The sequence below is a fragment of the Diplotaxodon limnothrissa genome, linkage group LG12, assembly GCF_057381915.1.
Source record: "Diplotaxodon limnothrissa isolate DT_005_m linkage group LG12, D_limnothrissa_male_GT1.1, whole genome shotgun sequence".
NCBI lineage: Eukaryota > Metazoa > Chordata > Actinopteri > Cichliformes > Cichlidae > Diplotaxodon > Diplotaxodon limnothrissa.
The window spans coordinates 12,408,156-12,423,128 of NC_140607.1; the positions used below are offsets into that span (position 1 = coordinate 12,408,156).

The 14,973-nt window shown below is 40.5% G+C and overlaps 2 protein-coding genes across 3 annotated transcripts; one reads left to right on the top strand and one right to left on the bottom strand.

The window, feature by feature from the left end:
* The first annotated feature begins 289 nt into the window (after positions 1 to 289).
* npy8br (neuropeptide Y receptor Y8b) lies at positions 290 to 1,399 on the top strand. Its single transcript, XM_085367965.1, has one exon. The coding sequence runs from the start codon at positions 311 to 313 to the stop codon at positions 1,397 to 1,399; it is 1,089 nt and encodes a 362-aa protein (XP_085224091.1). The 5' UTR covers positions 290 to 310.
* Positions 1,400 to 14,357: 12,958 nt separating this feature from the next.
* On the bottom strand, positions 14,358 to 14,973 carry LOC146620920 (progonadoliberin-1). 2 transcript variants are annotated; one of them, XM_085367968.1, is made up of 4 exons: positions 14,963 to 14,973; positions 14,713 to 14,851; positions 14,524 to 14,622; positions 14,358 to 14,405 (listed from the first exon to the last, which is right to left on the bottom strand). In XM_085367968.1, the coding sequence occupies exons 1-4, from the start codon at positions 14,971 to 14,973 to the stop codon at positions 14,358 to 14,360; spliced, it is 297 nt and encodes a 98-aa protein (XP_085224094.1). The 2 variants fall into 2 exon arrangements, with proteins under 2 accessions (XP_085224094.1, XP_085224093.1); XM_085367967.1 differs by having other exon boundaries at positions 14,713 to 14,863.

Genomic DNA, 14,973 nt, shown 5'->3' on the forward strand with positions numbered 1-14,973 from the left:
TGTCATGCTGGTGTGTTTGTGGTTGCTACATTTAAATTTGAGCAATAAACCGAAGTCTTCATTTCTTAAAATTCCATTACTGTGAAAATAAAAAAAACTCCAATGATGGAAAATTTTGTTAAAGGTTGCACATTTCTTTTCCTGTTTTCTTTTTTCCAGGCCACAAAGGAAGACTGCTTTAAAGACTGGCTGAGCTTAAGGATTAGGGAAAACTCTTATATCATTCATAAAATAATTACAGCAGGTGCTGCAAAACAATCTGGTTCGATTGGTCCTCTGTGTTCGAAGCGAGCCTGGGAAAACTATTGCCATGGAGCTGCAGCACAGCACCAATCACAACCAAGCCTCGTGGAATTCGACCGAGGACTGCTTGCTGTCGGTGAGTGGCACCACGTTACTCATCATTGCTTACAGTACAGTCATGGCAGTGGGGCTCATTGGAAACTCCTGCCTGGTGTTTGTCATCACACGGCACAAAGAGATGCACAACGTGACCAACATCTTCATTGTCAATCTGTCCTGCTCAGACATTCTCACGTGCATTATATGCCTGCCGGTCACTATTATCTACACACTGATGGACCACTGGATCTTAGGAGAGACCCTCTGCAAGCTCACACCTTTCATCCAGTGTATATCAGTCACTGTCTCCATCTTCTCCCTCGTTCTGATCGCCATGGAGCGCTACCAGCTTATCGTCCACCCGACAGGATGGAAACCCATGGTAGCCCACTCCTACCTGGCTGTGGCTATCACCTGGATTGTGGCCTGCATAATCTCAGTGCCTTTGCTTTCCTACAACGTACTCATTTTGCCTTTTCAGAACTTCAGCACTCCACTCCCAATAAATGACAACTTTATTTGCATGGAGCAGTGGCCGTCAGTTAAGGAACGGCGAGCTTACTTCACCTCCCTGCTCGTCTTTCAGTACTTCCTCCCGCTTATCCTCATCATGGTCTGCTACCTGCATGTCTACCTTCGCCTGAGGAGGAGGAAGGACATGGTGGACCGCAGCAGGAACACCGCTCAGAAAAAGAACAAGGGCTCCACGAGGATAAATGCCATGTTAGTCGCCATAGTCGTGGCTTTCGCCCTCTCCTGGCTCCCGCTCAACGTCTTCAACACGGTGTTTGACTGGCACCACGAGCTCATCCCGTCTTGCAGCCATGACATCATCTTCTCGCTGTGCCACCTCACTGCCATGATCTCCACCTGCGTCAACCCGATCATCTACGGTTTCCTCAACAGCAATTTCCAGAAACAGCTCAAGTCCACGCTGCTGCGCTGCCGCTGCTGGGCCGTGGTGGAGAGGTACGAGAGCGTGCCGCTCTCCACCGTCAGCACAGAGGTCACCAAGGGGTCGATTTTGAGCAACGGCTCTGTCAGCAACAATACGTAAATCCATACTTTTTTTCTTTTTTTTTCTTTTTTTTTAACTGAAAGACAAAGAAAGCAGCTGGTGCTCTTCAGCCTTTATTGTGTCACTCTCCAGAGATTTTCTTTCTTTCTTGGTTTGACATTTGCAAAAGGTAGACTCTTCAGGACGGCAGTCCAGAAGGAGCAGGCTGAAGAGCCCTAAGCAGGATGGCAGGTTGTCCTCCAATCAGTATGAGTCCACATGTAAGAGGAAAGAGAACGCAGTGATGGTGCAAAGGTTGGACAGGTTTACAGGATATTTACAGTATGTATAGTCTTTTCCCCCACGTGCTGTCGCATATAAAAAAGAGGAGATGCCTTTTTACTCTGTTACACCATGTTTTCTCTCTGCAATGATCTGCTTGGAAATCATGTTTAAATGCATATTAGCACCCCAAGAGAGTGCTGGAAGGACAAAAAAGCAGGTGGGTCGTGGAGCAGCAAATGTTTTTATTTTTATTTTTATTTTATTTTTTATTTTTTTTATCTGGTGTTAATAGTGATGACGAAAACATCGAGGGGTTGTGAACTGCAACATGTAAATGATTATCAACAGAGTAGCTTAGAATACAACCAAAGGAGGGAACATTTGTGCATTAGATGTAGCTCTAGGCGGAGGACTTACCGGCATCATTTTAATGCATTTCTTATTACCTAAACCCGCCACCGTTGTCGCTTTAATGGTCTTTTGCAGAGAACCTTGGCAAAAGATGAATGCATTTCATGCTGTCTGACACGTCCATGCTCCCGTGTGTGTGTGTGTGTGTGTGTGTGTGTGTGTATATAATACAGATGTGTAGGGGGGTCATAAAATGTGCGACACAGCCACCATTTCTCAATCGCAATAAAACAAAATAGAAGTGGCAGTAAAGGACAAGAGCGGGCTCCTTCCGTTGTATATAAGATAAAGCACAGTTTTAGCGTGTGGTGTGCAATAAAAAGCACTGTGTAGCATAGCACTATAGAAAGTATCTCTAGGAAATGTGTTGTAATATTTGCTTCATATTTAGCTCTTGTACTGACTTTTTTTTTTTTTTAAACTCTTTTCTTTGTTTCTGCCTTGCTTTACATGCTGGTTTGAAGCTGTCATCTTGCAGGTCAAGTTACCCAGGAAAGTAAATGCTACCCTTTGACCAGAAGGCTGGTCATTTAGCGCTGGTTTGATATATTTTTTTGTGTTATATAGTGTACATGGGGGGACCCTCCAAACCCTTCAACTTCTAAATATTAAATATTTCAAACTCTTTGTTTCTTTCTGAGGTCAAATTCTGTGTGCTGCCTCAGTGTGCATTATTTAGAAGGGGGAAGTCTGAGATCACAACACATTTTAGATGCGCTCGTAGTGTTGAATAAATCAGTGTTGTGTTTGGTGCAATAGATGTTAAACAGCACGGGAAGGGGAGGAAAGTGTATGAGAGATCAATGGGAATTAGTGCTGAATATTCATATTCGGGGAATGCCTGCTAACGCTCATGCTTCGTCCTGTCTGAAAGGGAGATCAAAGACCAACTGCGAGAGATTTTTTATTTTTTTATTTTATATTTATTTTATTTTTGCTGCCAGGTGCCTTGTAGCTTTTATGATATTTCAGGAGGTCGAGTGTAAGATGTTTTCACACTTTACAAAGACCCAAACCTGTTCACCTGCCATGCTGTTTTCCAAAAGGCAGCTTAGCCCTGAAGAGAGCTCTCAGGTCCTTGTCAGCATAATTGACTGCATGCTTCTGCTGGCCTGTGCTGCCCTTTGCTGACTTCCAATCCCCTCTCCTTTCCCATATTTCACTCCTCTAGTCTGTTTCCTTTCAGAACACCAGCCGAGTGAAGCAGAAGTATTCATTCCCCCCGCCCTTGCAATAAAGGACCCAAGATGCCAGAGGTAGTTGCAAACTCCAGTGGCACTTGACAACGAGTGGAACCTAAATTAGCCCCCCCCCCCCCCCCCTTTTTTTTTTAATTTTTTTTTTATTACATTGTTACCAATTGTAACCCAGTCTACAAGCACATTACTGCACTACGAAATGAAGCTCAGCTGGAGACAAATACTTAATGAGTCCACAGGGCCAGTCTCTCCTTGTCAGTCGAGCTGTTCCAGGAAGACTGGGATCTTGGCTCTGTGCATTTTAATTTAGAGAGATTCTCTCTTTTTTTTTTTCTTTTTTTTCTTTTTTTTTCTTTTTTTTTAAAGGGAAAAAAAGAAAAAATCTCTCCAGATCACAGGAACAACATGTAATAGTTGGCCAGAGATTTGCTCAAGCTGTTGTTTTGAGCATTTCAATTCTCCTCAGTCATATTCTTGCTTTCCTTTCAACAGTGAGAATGATGTATAATTCATCTTGCTTTACCTTGTGTCAATATTCATAGCAAGAGGATCAATATTACAGTGGAAACCTGAGGGGTTTGTGCTGCCTGTGCCAAAGGATTTGTGAAGAATTACAATATAGATGTGCTACAGAATGATTTTTCAGCTTGTACTCTTTGCTGCAATCTCATGAGACAAAGTCAATGGCACCTCTGATCCCGGCTGAGAAAGAACTAATCTTTAGACTTTGGCAGATGAAAAGGTCAAAGGAAGACCAGCTGCTGATTTTCGAATCCCAGTCCTGGTGTTATGCAAATACCGACATCCGTTAGACATGTAGGTTGTTCATTTACAGGTCAAACACATAGATCGGCTAGGTCAATATTTTCTTGTTCCCTTATCATTCTGCTGAATTGCCCTAATGGTCCTCCCACATTGTGTTCATCAGATCTTGCAGGGAAGCTTTATCGTGACAGTGTTCAGTTTCATCTGCTAATCAGCAGATGAAACTGAACAAACACCATGACAGCGAGAATACATGACCACCTCCAGAATACAATTCTGCGTGTCTCCGGTATTAAAATACATCTGGAAATTTTTTTTTTTTCTTTGTAGACTGCAAGATATTTCTTGCCTTCATTTGCCTATGTGTCTTCTGTACTATTCAAAATAACACACACACAGTTGCTTCTTGCATAATGCAAGCAGACTTGACAGCTTGGAATAGCAACTCCCTGATTGGTGTCGGCCAGGTTGTACTCACGATTTTCTGTTGCGTGCATGAAAAGATAGATAGATAGGGTCTTGGCCTCTGCGTCCGGCCTTCCATTTTCTTTGAGGAAAAGACCACAGCCTCTTTTAGTTGCCTGGCTACAGCTTCCTCGGGGTATTCAATGGGTCTCCTTCAAGCTGACACAGAGCACCAAGCTATTAAAGTCACTTTATTAAACACTGACAGAGGAGCTGCACAAGGCGGAAGCAGTTCAGTGGACCCATGTCAGCCAAACAGTCCTACGTAAGACATGATTGCTGAGGATGCTTGATGACGCACAGCAACTTTCCTTTTGACTTGCACTGGCTTGTGATAGTTACATCACAGCAAGCAGTTTTTTTTTTTCTTAAAAGAGCATTTCTGGAAGTTGTAGCAGGGAAAGCACAGGCGTGTGTAGCTACATTCATATTGGCAGTATGTCATTTGCCTGTGTCAAGGCCAGTTAATATTGCATGGTTTATTGCAAGGACACCAGGAGGAAAGGCTTTATTAAAGGAACATTTTCATATTTTGGCAAAGACACAAGAGTCAGGTTGGAAATTTCATTGCAATTCTCACGCCTGAAAAGCAAATATGAGATGGAGCCAGGAGCCGAAGACACTTTAAAATCTGATCCAGATCACCAGAGACAAAACCTTTTTGTTTCTGCTTCACAGTCAGATCACATATTAGCCATGGGTTTGGTTTTGTTTCTGCTATTTTAAATCCCTTTATTATTATTTTTTTTCCAAGAATGGATGATATTGAAGAGTTAATGTGCGTTCACAGACCATTCAGCTGGGGGAACAGTGCACCCTGGAGTAGCGCACTCCCAGCAGACAATATATAAGACCACCTGCAGAAGCTGTTTATAGCTTAAAGACTAGAACATTTAGGTCCTGTTCAAGATTGCCTGAAGTATAAAAATGACCTTTGCACAGAGTCAAGTCTTTTCCAGCCTTTATATAAAAATATAGCAGATAAAACAGAGTTAGTTTCTTTTCTAACTCTTTCCAAGGTTTTTTTAAAAAAAAAAGAAAGCTTACTTCACTGTAATTTCTTCGCAATACACTTTCTCTTTAGTTTCACACATAAAATTGGTCTCCAGATTCAAAGCCTACAGAGTCTGCCAGCTCCATGACTAAGGCCCCTGTTCTCTCTTATTAGTTCATCTATTCTCAGGCTGGTCTCAGTGAGACTAATTACAAGTAACCTGGTGGACCTCACAGCTGGTGGGGGGTCCATGCTCAGCAGCAAGGAGCTCGTTTCCTTGTACAGTGTGATTTAAAATCTGCTGCTGATGTTCCTCTTGAGGGAAGCAACAAGAATAATAATAACAGAAGTTTCTTATAGTCAGTAATGTTTGACATTTCAAATGGAGGGTGGTTACTGTACACGAGGGTATTGATCTCCGGTCGATATTTCATGTCCTGCTGCGCTGTTGCGTTTCATAGATGATTCAGCCCTTATCAAAGCTCTTTAAATAAAGGACAATACTTGACCCATGTGGTGTGGACTGTATGCTCAACCAAAGTAGCAGCAATCTCATCAGTAACTACGGAGACGATTTTCTGTCGTGTGTGTGTGTGTGTGTGTGCCCCAGTAACACCAGAGTGACAGACAGATTGAACTACTGTGAGAAAAAACAAAAAACACTTTCCATTGAAGATAAGAGTGCGGCAGCCCCACTCGCTCTTCAGCAGGATATTACAGGCTGCTGTATGGATGTCAAATCGTCGTGATGAATAAACTTCGATTTCTTGTGCAGTTTGTTTAAAATTCGAAGCACACATTGGCCCGGCTGAATAATTGTGCTTATCAAACCATAAATAAGCACTTTTATAATGCAGAGGAGATTGCGGAGTGCACATGAAATGGACTGAGCGAGCAATGAGCTGTTGCGATACAGTAAATTGGCTTCGGGCACATGTCCTGTTGGAAAGCAAACACAGTAATGTACAGTAAATGTCATTAAATGGTGCTCTTGACGGGATCCGGTGCAGTAGGGAGGGGGCGGCAGTGGCGGTCCTAGCCTGTTTGGCGCCCCAGGCAAATAGGGTTTATTTCTGGGATTTCACACAACCCAGGATTCAAATCATGAATAGATAATGGGCTTGGATTTACAACATTATGAATGCAATGTGCTCTATTTGGAAGCAGCAGGTCTCCCTCCCCTTTCGACTGGTTGTGTGTGAGACTTTAAATCATCAAACTGTAAATTATAAATTTTCAATTGTTATTGATCCCTTTACCCCGAGTCCTAAAGTGTAGGGGAGACCGGGGATAGTTGTAACATTTTTGACATTTCTGTCTGTAAATTGGAGCTCTTTTAAGGTAGTGGATTCAAAATGTAATGCAAAGTATTTACATGTCTCTGCTATTAAATAGTGCAGCTATTTTCTCTGCAGCACAATTACCCATTGCATGGTATGGTCTCAAACACAAAGAGTGAAATGTTACAATTAACCCCATAGTCTGGGTTAGTTGTAACATATCCTGGGGTAAAATGTAACACAATGAAATAAGGGTACTAACAAAACATTAACATGTAATCTTTGTTTATTCAACACATGAATGCACTTAGAGCCATTTATGTAGTTATGTGTGTGTGTGACAGAATGCAGAAATCTAACTTTTGAACATATACCAACCCCCCAAAAAAGACAAATTATGGAATTTTCTGCAACTGAATATTTCATTAATTTTGGTTGGTCTTCCTTGAGTTTGGCCTCATTGGTCCAGTGGGCATTATAACCTACAGCTCTTGCACCAATTTTGAACATAACAATGAAGCTGAAAAAATGTAGTTGTTCACCAGCATCGCAATTCCATTACTTTTTATCATGGCTTACCTTGGTGTGGTTTGCAAAGTGCTTCAGAAAGATGAGGAAATCTGTTTCTTGCACCCATCCTGATTTATTTCCACTACCAATACTTCCTACTGGTCCATCTCTGACACAGTGTGAGAATGTGTATGTGTGGGAACACAAACAGTGGAGGAATTGTGTTGCCAATGGCATTAACCGCATATACAAATGCGACCAGTGAACCTCTCTCTGCTGATGTCGTTGCCCCAACTTGTTTAATATAAGTTAAAGTAATAGTGTGGTAAGTTGTAACATCTGCATTATTGTTACAACTAACCCAGACTGTTGCTGTTACAACTGACCCAGACTCCTATAGCCATGAACTAGCTAACATTACAGCCAACGGCTAAAACATTAGCACTAAAGACCTACACAGAATATATCCCCATAGACATACAAATAACATAATTTAAGTTTGATGAGTTTAACTGCAAAGCAGATAATGCTATTAGAAATTGAAATAAAGTAGAAAAACTTACTTTTTGGCATACAAATTACTTTTTTTCGTGTTAAATTGTTTGTGTTTGACAAAATGTGCTGATTTTTCACGTGATAGCACAACTGAGTTGGGCATGCACAGGATTAATCACATCATTTGAAACTTAGCCCTGATTGGAGAAATTGGAAGTGTTACAACTGACCCACGTTTAGGGTTGCCAACCGTCCCTTAAAATACGGAATCGTCCCGTATTTAGAAACAAAAGTACACGTCCCGTATTGAGCTAATAAGGGACGCACTTTGTCCCGTAATACAGTGAGAATCAAAAGTAGTCTATAAATGTTTATGGAATTAACGCTTTGTTGGAAAACATAATTCCCAGCCCCTCTCCTGCTTTGTGACCAATGAGCTGACAGCACACTTATGACAATTCGAGTATGACAATTCAGATTACCGCTCATCTCATTGGTCGAGGAAAGGTCGCTTACGGAGAAAATACCGGAAGACAACAGATGACCACAACAAGAAGCATGGCCAACAGGGAAACAAACGCCGTCACTGCGGTGCAAGTCTCGGACGACAGTACACCTAAAGCTGGGCAAACACTGTGCGATTTTTTTCAGTCGCGTTATTCAGCTCCTGCTCAAACTGCACGATTGACTCGCAGGGGTTAGAAGTTGGTAGGTCACGATGCAGGTCTCACACTATACCGCCCGATGCTCTGATGCGACCTGAGTGCTCACACTGTGCCTCCATAACATGAAGGTTATAACAGAAAATCTGTCGCTCGCTCTCTCTGTCTTTCACTCACACAGACACACCACTACCATCAACTTTGCTAAATTGCTAATGAAAAACATTGATCAGGCAGCTGTGATTTAGCAGCGATGTAGATCCAACTATTTTCACGGTTGTTGTGGTCGTGATAATTTTGTGAGGCCACATCGAAAAGGCTCGGATGAGCTTTTCAAAGTTCTACAAGTTGTGCCTCCATCGCTTGTGTCCAGATCACACGCTGCACAGCCGTGCTGCGCCGTCTTTTTCACGGCGTTTACGTGTTTGCGCGCGAGCAGTGTGAGCGGCTCACGAGCGATTGATGATCGGGAGCTGGTCGTGAGGTGTTAATCACTTCTCGTTACCCCACGTATACTACACGACGCACGATGAAGGCCAAAATCGGTCCGATCACTCAAAAATCGGCTCAAAATGGGCCTAAAACCGCACAGTGTGAGCCCAGCATTAGAGCAGCAATGTTTGTTCCCCTCAGAGAAAGGGAAGAATGGGAAAAGGAAAACACCTGGCTGGAAAAAGTTAATATGGGCATGTGCAGTGAATATCAGCGCTATGTGGCCAGAAGTGTGATAATATAATTTATTTTGTGTAATGAACAACTGCAAGGATAGATGATTACAACAAATTGATGACTAATACATAAAAGTAATACATAGATGAATAATGATGATGAGTTATGATGCGTAATCATGGGAACAAGCGGGTTTTCAAACCGGAGCAGCTGATTAGCATTAGAAAAGCTGAAATAATACCTCAGCTGAAGCCAATTGTACTAAATGCACTAAATGTGCACTGTTACAAGAATATTTTTCTTTCTATTGTTTTCTATTATTTTAAGTTAAGCAGGACAGAGTTCTTTTAAAGAAAGATTTACTTATATTCTCAAAAGTTAAGCATGACAGGCTTCTGTTTAAGAAAGAGACCTGTTTTATGTGTTAATGTTGTCATTTTGAGCTAAAAATAAATGGCTAAATGATCATTTGTTTCACATGTGTTCATATCACAAAGAATACACATCTACTTAAATCAAATTCAAGTCAAAGGGTTAAAAAAAATAATTTCACACACAAAAAAAGAGCTAGAAAATTCACCACACTGGGAAGGGTGAAGACAACTGGGTCGCCCGGCCCTGGCCACGAGGTGTCCCTTATTTATTTTTCAGGGAGTTGGCAACCCTACCCACGTTACAACTATCCCCGGTCTCCCCTATATTTATTTTCTTACTCTTCTTATATTTATTGTTTGTTTACTTGCACTGCTGTAACTGGAGCCTCGTCGTCTCGTCTCTCTATATACTGGACTGTATGTGGCAGAGATGACAATAAAGTTTACTTTGACTTCAGCAGCAAGCAGGCATACCGAGGGCTCTCGCGATCACTTTTCGCGTATAGAATTTCGAAAAAACATCGGCGCAAATTACAAGTCTGTATCATGATGTCTGGTGTTTTCGTGTTTGCTGTTTTGTTTTTATTTTGTTTTATATTGTGAGTTGGTTATTAGATGCTGCTCCAGCCAGCCAGAGAACTCCGCCCCCCACCACGATGCCGCCCCGTGTCGCCCGTATCAAAACCCTCACTGGGGGGCGGAGTACAAGTCCACGCAGTAGATAAAACCTCAGAGGTACTTGGAGAGAGCATGCAGACTTTACAAAGTTGCAGCTCAATTTGTGAACATGACAGCTACAAAAATATCACACCGACACTAAAACATGGAAAGATGGACTGTCATGTTGTTGTCTAGTGACCCCTGGTGGCTAGAGACGCTGCATCAGGCTCGTGTGTCCTGCTGGAGCCAAAAACAAGTATTTAAAAAAATAAAAATTTAAAAAAAAATTAAAAAAAAAAATTATATATTATTTATATATTTATATATTATTAATTTATATATTTATATATTATTATATATTTATATATTATATATTATTATATATTATTTTTATATATTTATATATAATTATATATATATATATATACATACATACATACATACATACATACATACATACATACATACATATATATATATATGGTTGTTTTTTTTACCACAAAACTACATTAGTACACACGCCCTTATTTTTATTCGACTGACCAACACACACACACTCCTGCTGGATGGTTTTAGTTGTGGGGTGGAAAGAAATGTGTACTGGAGGACCAACTTTTGTTTTAATGCTTACAAAACCTACATGCAAAAGCTGCGTGGGAACAAACTGTGTTACCACACCCTGCGATGCATTACTAGGACAAAAAAAAGACAAGTAACAGCGGAAGACAGACTGGTTGGGCTGGGCTCCTCCCAAAGAGAAATAAAGGTAGGCACACAAATGATGGCAGACCAGCACAGTCCTCAGACTTAAACCCCAGTCAAGCTTGTTTGGGATGAAGCAGACGGATGGGAGCAGCAGTACTGACTGAACTGAAAGGTTGAAAAAAACGAAGAGGAAACAGAAGATGTGAGAGGGAGAATTTAAAGCTGAATAGAAAGACAAATGTATAAGAGTATGAAGAAGTAGGGTGAAGGAAAGGATGGTGAACTGAAGGGATGAGGGAGCAAAAAGACCGCTTAAAAAAAAGAGAGAGAGAGATCCAGGTGGAGGGCACAAATGGCAGGTATAGGTTCAAAGGGTAGGAAGATGACAAAGTTAGTGGTGAGAAACATAAAGGATTATGAAGATGAAGGAAAAGGGAATGATGAAGAAGGATAGGAAGCTTCTTCCCAAGCATGACCAATAAGGTGTAATTTATACTTACATTTGCATATGTCTTTCTGAGGTAGAGAGATGTAAAGGTCAATGAGTGTAATAGAAAGACAACAGAAAGTGTGGAAATTTAATATTAATAAGGAAAAATATGGCTAAAAGGGTTGAGAAAGATAGGTCGCTCAGCGAGAAGCACAAAGATGACATCAGTAGAAAGAAAAAGAAGAGGGGTAGTAACAGGAGAAACAAAAAGAAACTGGATAAAATGGAAGAAAGATGAATGTGGAAAGAAAAGAACGGGGAACAGACAGAGTAGTCTAATCCACAGAGTAGACGATTAGTAAAACTGATCAGAGAGAAAGCAACTAGTTGGAGGGCTACACTCCTCCTCCTGAATAAAGATGAAAGAAAATTAAAGACAAAGTGAGAGAGAGTGTGGACAAGAGATATTGGAAGATTTTTTTTTTGGTTTTTTGGTTTTTTTTTTAAAAAAGCCAGTAGAAGAGAAAGACTGACAATAGAGAGGTTGAGTTAAAAAACAACAACCCAGAAACGAGCGGAGTGACAGGCTACAGAAAAGTGGATGAAGATCTGTTAGATGGCTTGGTGAAAGATTAAAAAAAAACAAGGCTGAGTGAAAAAGTAAGACAATCAAGATAGAAAGATCAAAAAACACAGAACAGAAGGTGTAGACATGAAAAGAGTGCAGAGGGTCCAAAATAAGGATGTAGGATACAAAGTAGAGAGAGGAAGGAATGAAAGTAGACAGAAAAGGAAGGACACAGAAGCAAAGAAGATGAACGCACAAAGGCGGGGAGGGCAGAATGGGAAAAGAAAATGCTAGGAGACAGGAGAGGGTGTGACACAGAGGCAGAAGAAGCTGGAGAAGTGTATTAGAATTACAGAAGGTGTGAGGTGAAGCTGGAAGAAGATGAAGAGGACACAACAATGGCAGAGCGATGGAGGTTAGGAATGAATTGTATAAGCAGAGCAGTGGGGAAGATGAACAAAAGAAAGAGAGGATGATTAAATGATGGAACAGAAGCACAGAGAGGAAAAAGTACAGACTGTGACTGAAAGGGAGATGAGGACGGGCTGATGGTTTTAGGATAGGAGGTGGGGGTGCAGGATGAAGGAAAAGGTAGATAAAGAAGGTGAAGACTCAAGGGAAGATGAAAGAGGGGAAGGAAGATTGCTGAAGGAGCACACTGGAGAGCAGTGGAAGTGTAAAGGAAACGGAGAGCAAGGCAGGGTTCAGAGGAAGAGGGGTGCCAGAGGCCATGACAACTCGATACAGGATAAGACGATGTAAAAGAAAAATGTCAAACAAAAATTGACAGCTGGATGGAAGAGAGAGAAAAGCCAAGGGGGTGGGGGATAGAGGGGGCTGGAAATATAAGAGGGTTTGCATAGATAAGAAGGAAAGTTAGAAATTTTGATGAAGGGAGATGGAAAAAGAGAACAATATGGCTGAGAAAGTTAGAGGAAAGGCAGATAGGGAGATAAGAGATACATCATGTGATCGTCTGTGCCAGAAAACAAGCAATGTTGAGAGAGGGGAGCTGAAAGCAGGAGCCAAAGAAGACAGCCAGAGAGAAAGGCTGGATGGACGAAGGCGGGAGATACTGGAAAGAAAAGAGACATAATAATAATAATAATAATGATAATACATTTTATTTGAGGGCGCCTTTCAGAAACCCAAGGTCTCCTTGCAAAAAACACAATTAATAAAAGGAACAGTAGTCATAAAATACATAAAATAAGTTAAAATTACAAAACAGAGCGTGACAACAGATAAAATCAGCATTAAAGCGAATAAGCCAGTTTAAACAGGTGTGTTTTGAGCTGTGTCTTAAATATGGAGAGGGAGTCAATATTTCTTAGTGCAGGAGGAAGAAAGTTCCAGAGCCGGGGAGCAGAGCGACTGAAAGCTCTGTTCCCCTTAGTGATAAGGTGTGAGGACGGAACGGTAAGATGAGTAGCAGATGATGATCTGAGAGGGCGGGAAACAGTGGTGATATGGAGCAGGTCACACAAATATGAAGGAGCAGATTTATGGATACATTTGAACGTGAGAAGTAAGATTTTAAAATTTATCCTGGCTTCTATGGGCAACCAGTGAAGCTGCTGAAGAACTGGGGTAATATGAGCACTTAACAGAGTGCAAGTTATGAGCCGAGCTGCAGAATACATGGCTCTTTCCTGCTTTCCAGTTGGAGTCAGTCACAGCATCTACTACTATACACATCTACTAAGTCAAAAAAGGTAAAGAGGATTTAAATAAAAAATATATACATATGAAAAATATTTTTCATATTATAGTGCCATAAACATATATATATATATATATATATATATATATATATATATATTTATTTATTTATTTATTTATTTTTTTTTTTTTAAACAGAAGAACTGGTAACATTTTATGTTCCAAGAGTCAGGTGTAAGGTGTACAGTAATTAAATGGATTTTCAGTGTATTTTATTTGAAATTATTATTAAATTATTATTATATTTAGATTTAAATACTTCAAGGTCCACTGATGCACCAAAAAGTATCGCGTATTTGCGATATTAGAAGCAGAAATATTGTTTTTAAGCAGAATTAGCAAAAAATACATTAAAAAAATACATAAAATTACTATTTTCTAAAATTATAGTGTTTCTGAAGAAGAATTGTATTGTGTCATTTTTAGTTGCCAATTTGTAACAATCTTCCAAATCCCTACACGACAATACTTACTGTACATAATACCATTAACTATCCCAAATTTATGCATATTGTTGTCATTGAACTGTGGCTGTAAATTTTCTCCTTAGCCAAACTTGACTAAAAGAGAAATTGTCCATTTGACATCAAATACAAAGGGCTTTTTTTTCCTGGTACTGTTTGCTTGGATTTGGGTCATAAGATGAAAATAAATTAATAAATCGAGGTGCTGTTGCATCAAACATTACAAGCAAACTTAGCAGAAAACAAATTCAGTGAGTTGAAAGCTTTTATTTATATTTTAGATAATAAAACAAGAGCAACATTCACAAAAAAATGTTTTATGCTTATATAAAAAATGAAATGTAGAATCAAAGAAATCTTTCATTTCTTGAATGTCCGGTGTCCATTTTCCCTTTCGGCCACACTCGCCTGAAAGGAAAGGAGAAAATTATTTTGAAAATGAGGTCAGGTCTTTGCCTGCCTTTTGACAGCAATGACAGATGCATCAGTGAATCTAAACATTGAATTATTCAGGAGAAAAACTTACAAGAAGTCCTTTCACTCTGTACATTTTGGCAAAAGGTGATTCCTCTGCACAACCGAAAACACTGCAAGGTGCTTCGACGCGTGGGAACTCTTCAACCATCTTTTGTTGAGGAAAAATGAAGAAACATTGCAGTGAAAAGCAACAGCTGCTAATGTACAGATAAAGAGTTGCTGTTAGACTAATGCTTACATTGCCCAGTGTGTCTGAGAAGTTGTCCAGATCCCTCTTCCCTCCTGGGCTCAGTCCGTATGACCAGTGCTGACAGCAGCCCTGTGGAAACACCGTCCCTGCGAGCAGCAGCCACAGTGCCAAGATTTTTGCAGCCATTCTGAGGATAAAGCTTCACATTTTGCACGTAAGCATGTTAATGATAGAATTTTTCCCCCATTTAACTCCAGATATTGTTTCAGTCCTTATCACATTTCAGATAAGACCTTACCTTCTGTGCAT

What these genes read in the sequence shown, in the direction of transcription:
- npy8br (XM_085367965.1), top strand. Translation starts at nt 311, where the DNA reads ATGGAGCTGCAGCACAGCACCAATCACAACCAAGCCTCGTGGAATTCG.
- LOC146620920 (XM_085367967.1), bottom strand. An exon ending in TCTCAGACACACTGGGCAAT is followed by an intron (nt 14,623 to 14,712) that starts GTAAGCATTAGT and finishes CCTCAACAAAAG; the next exon opens with ATGGTTGAAGAGTTCCCACG. An exon ending in ACAGAGTGAAAGGACTTCTT is followed by an intron (nt 14,406 to 14,523) that starts GTAAGTTTTTCT and finishes CTTTCCTTTCAG; the next exon opens with GCGAGTGTGGCCGAAAGGGA.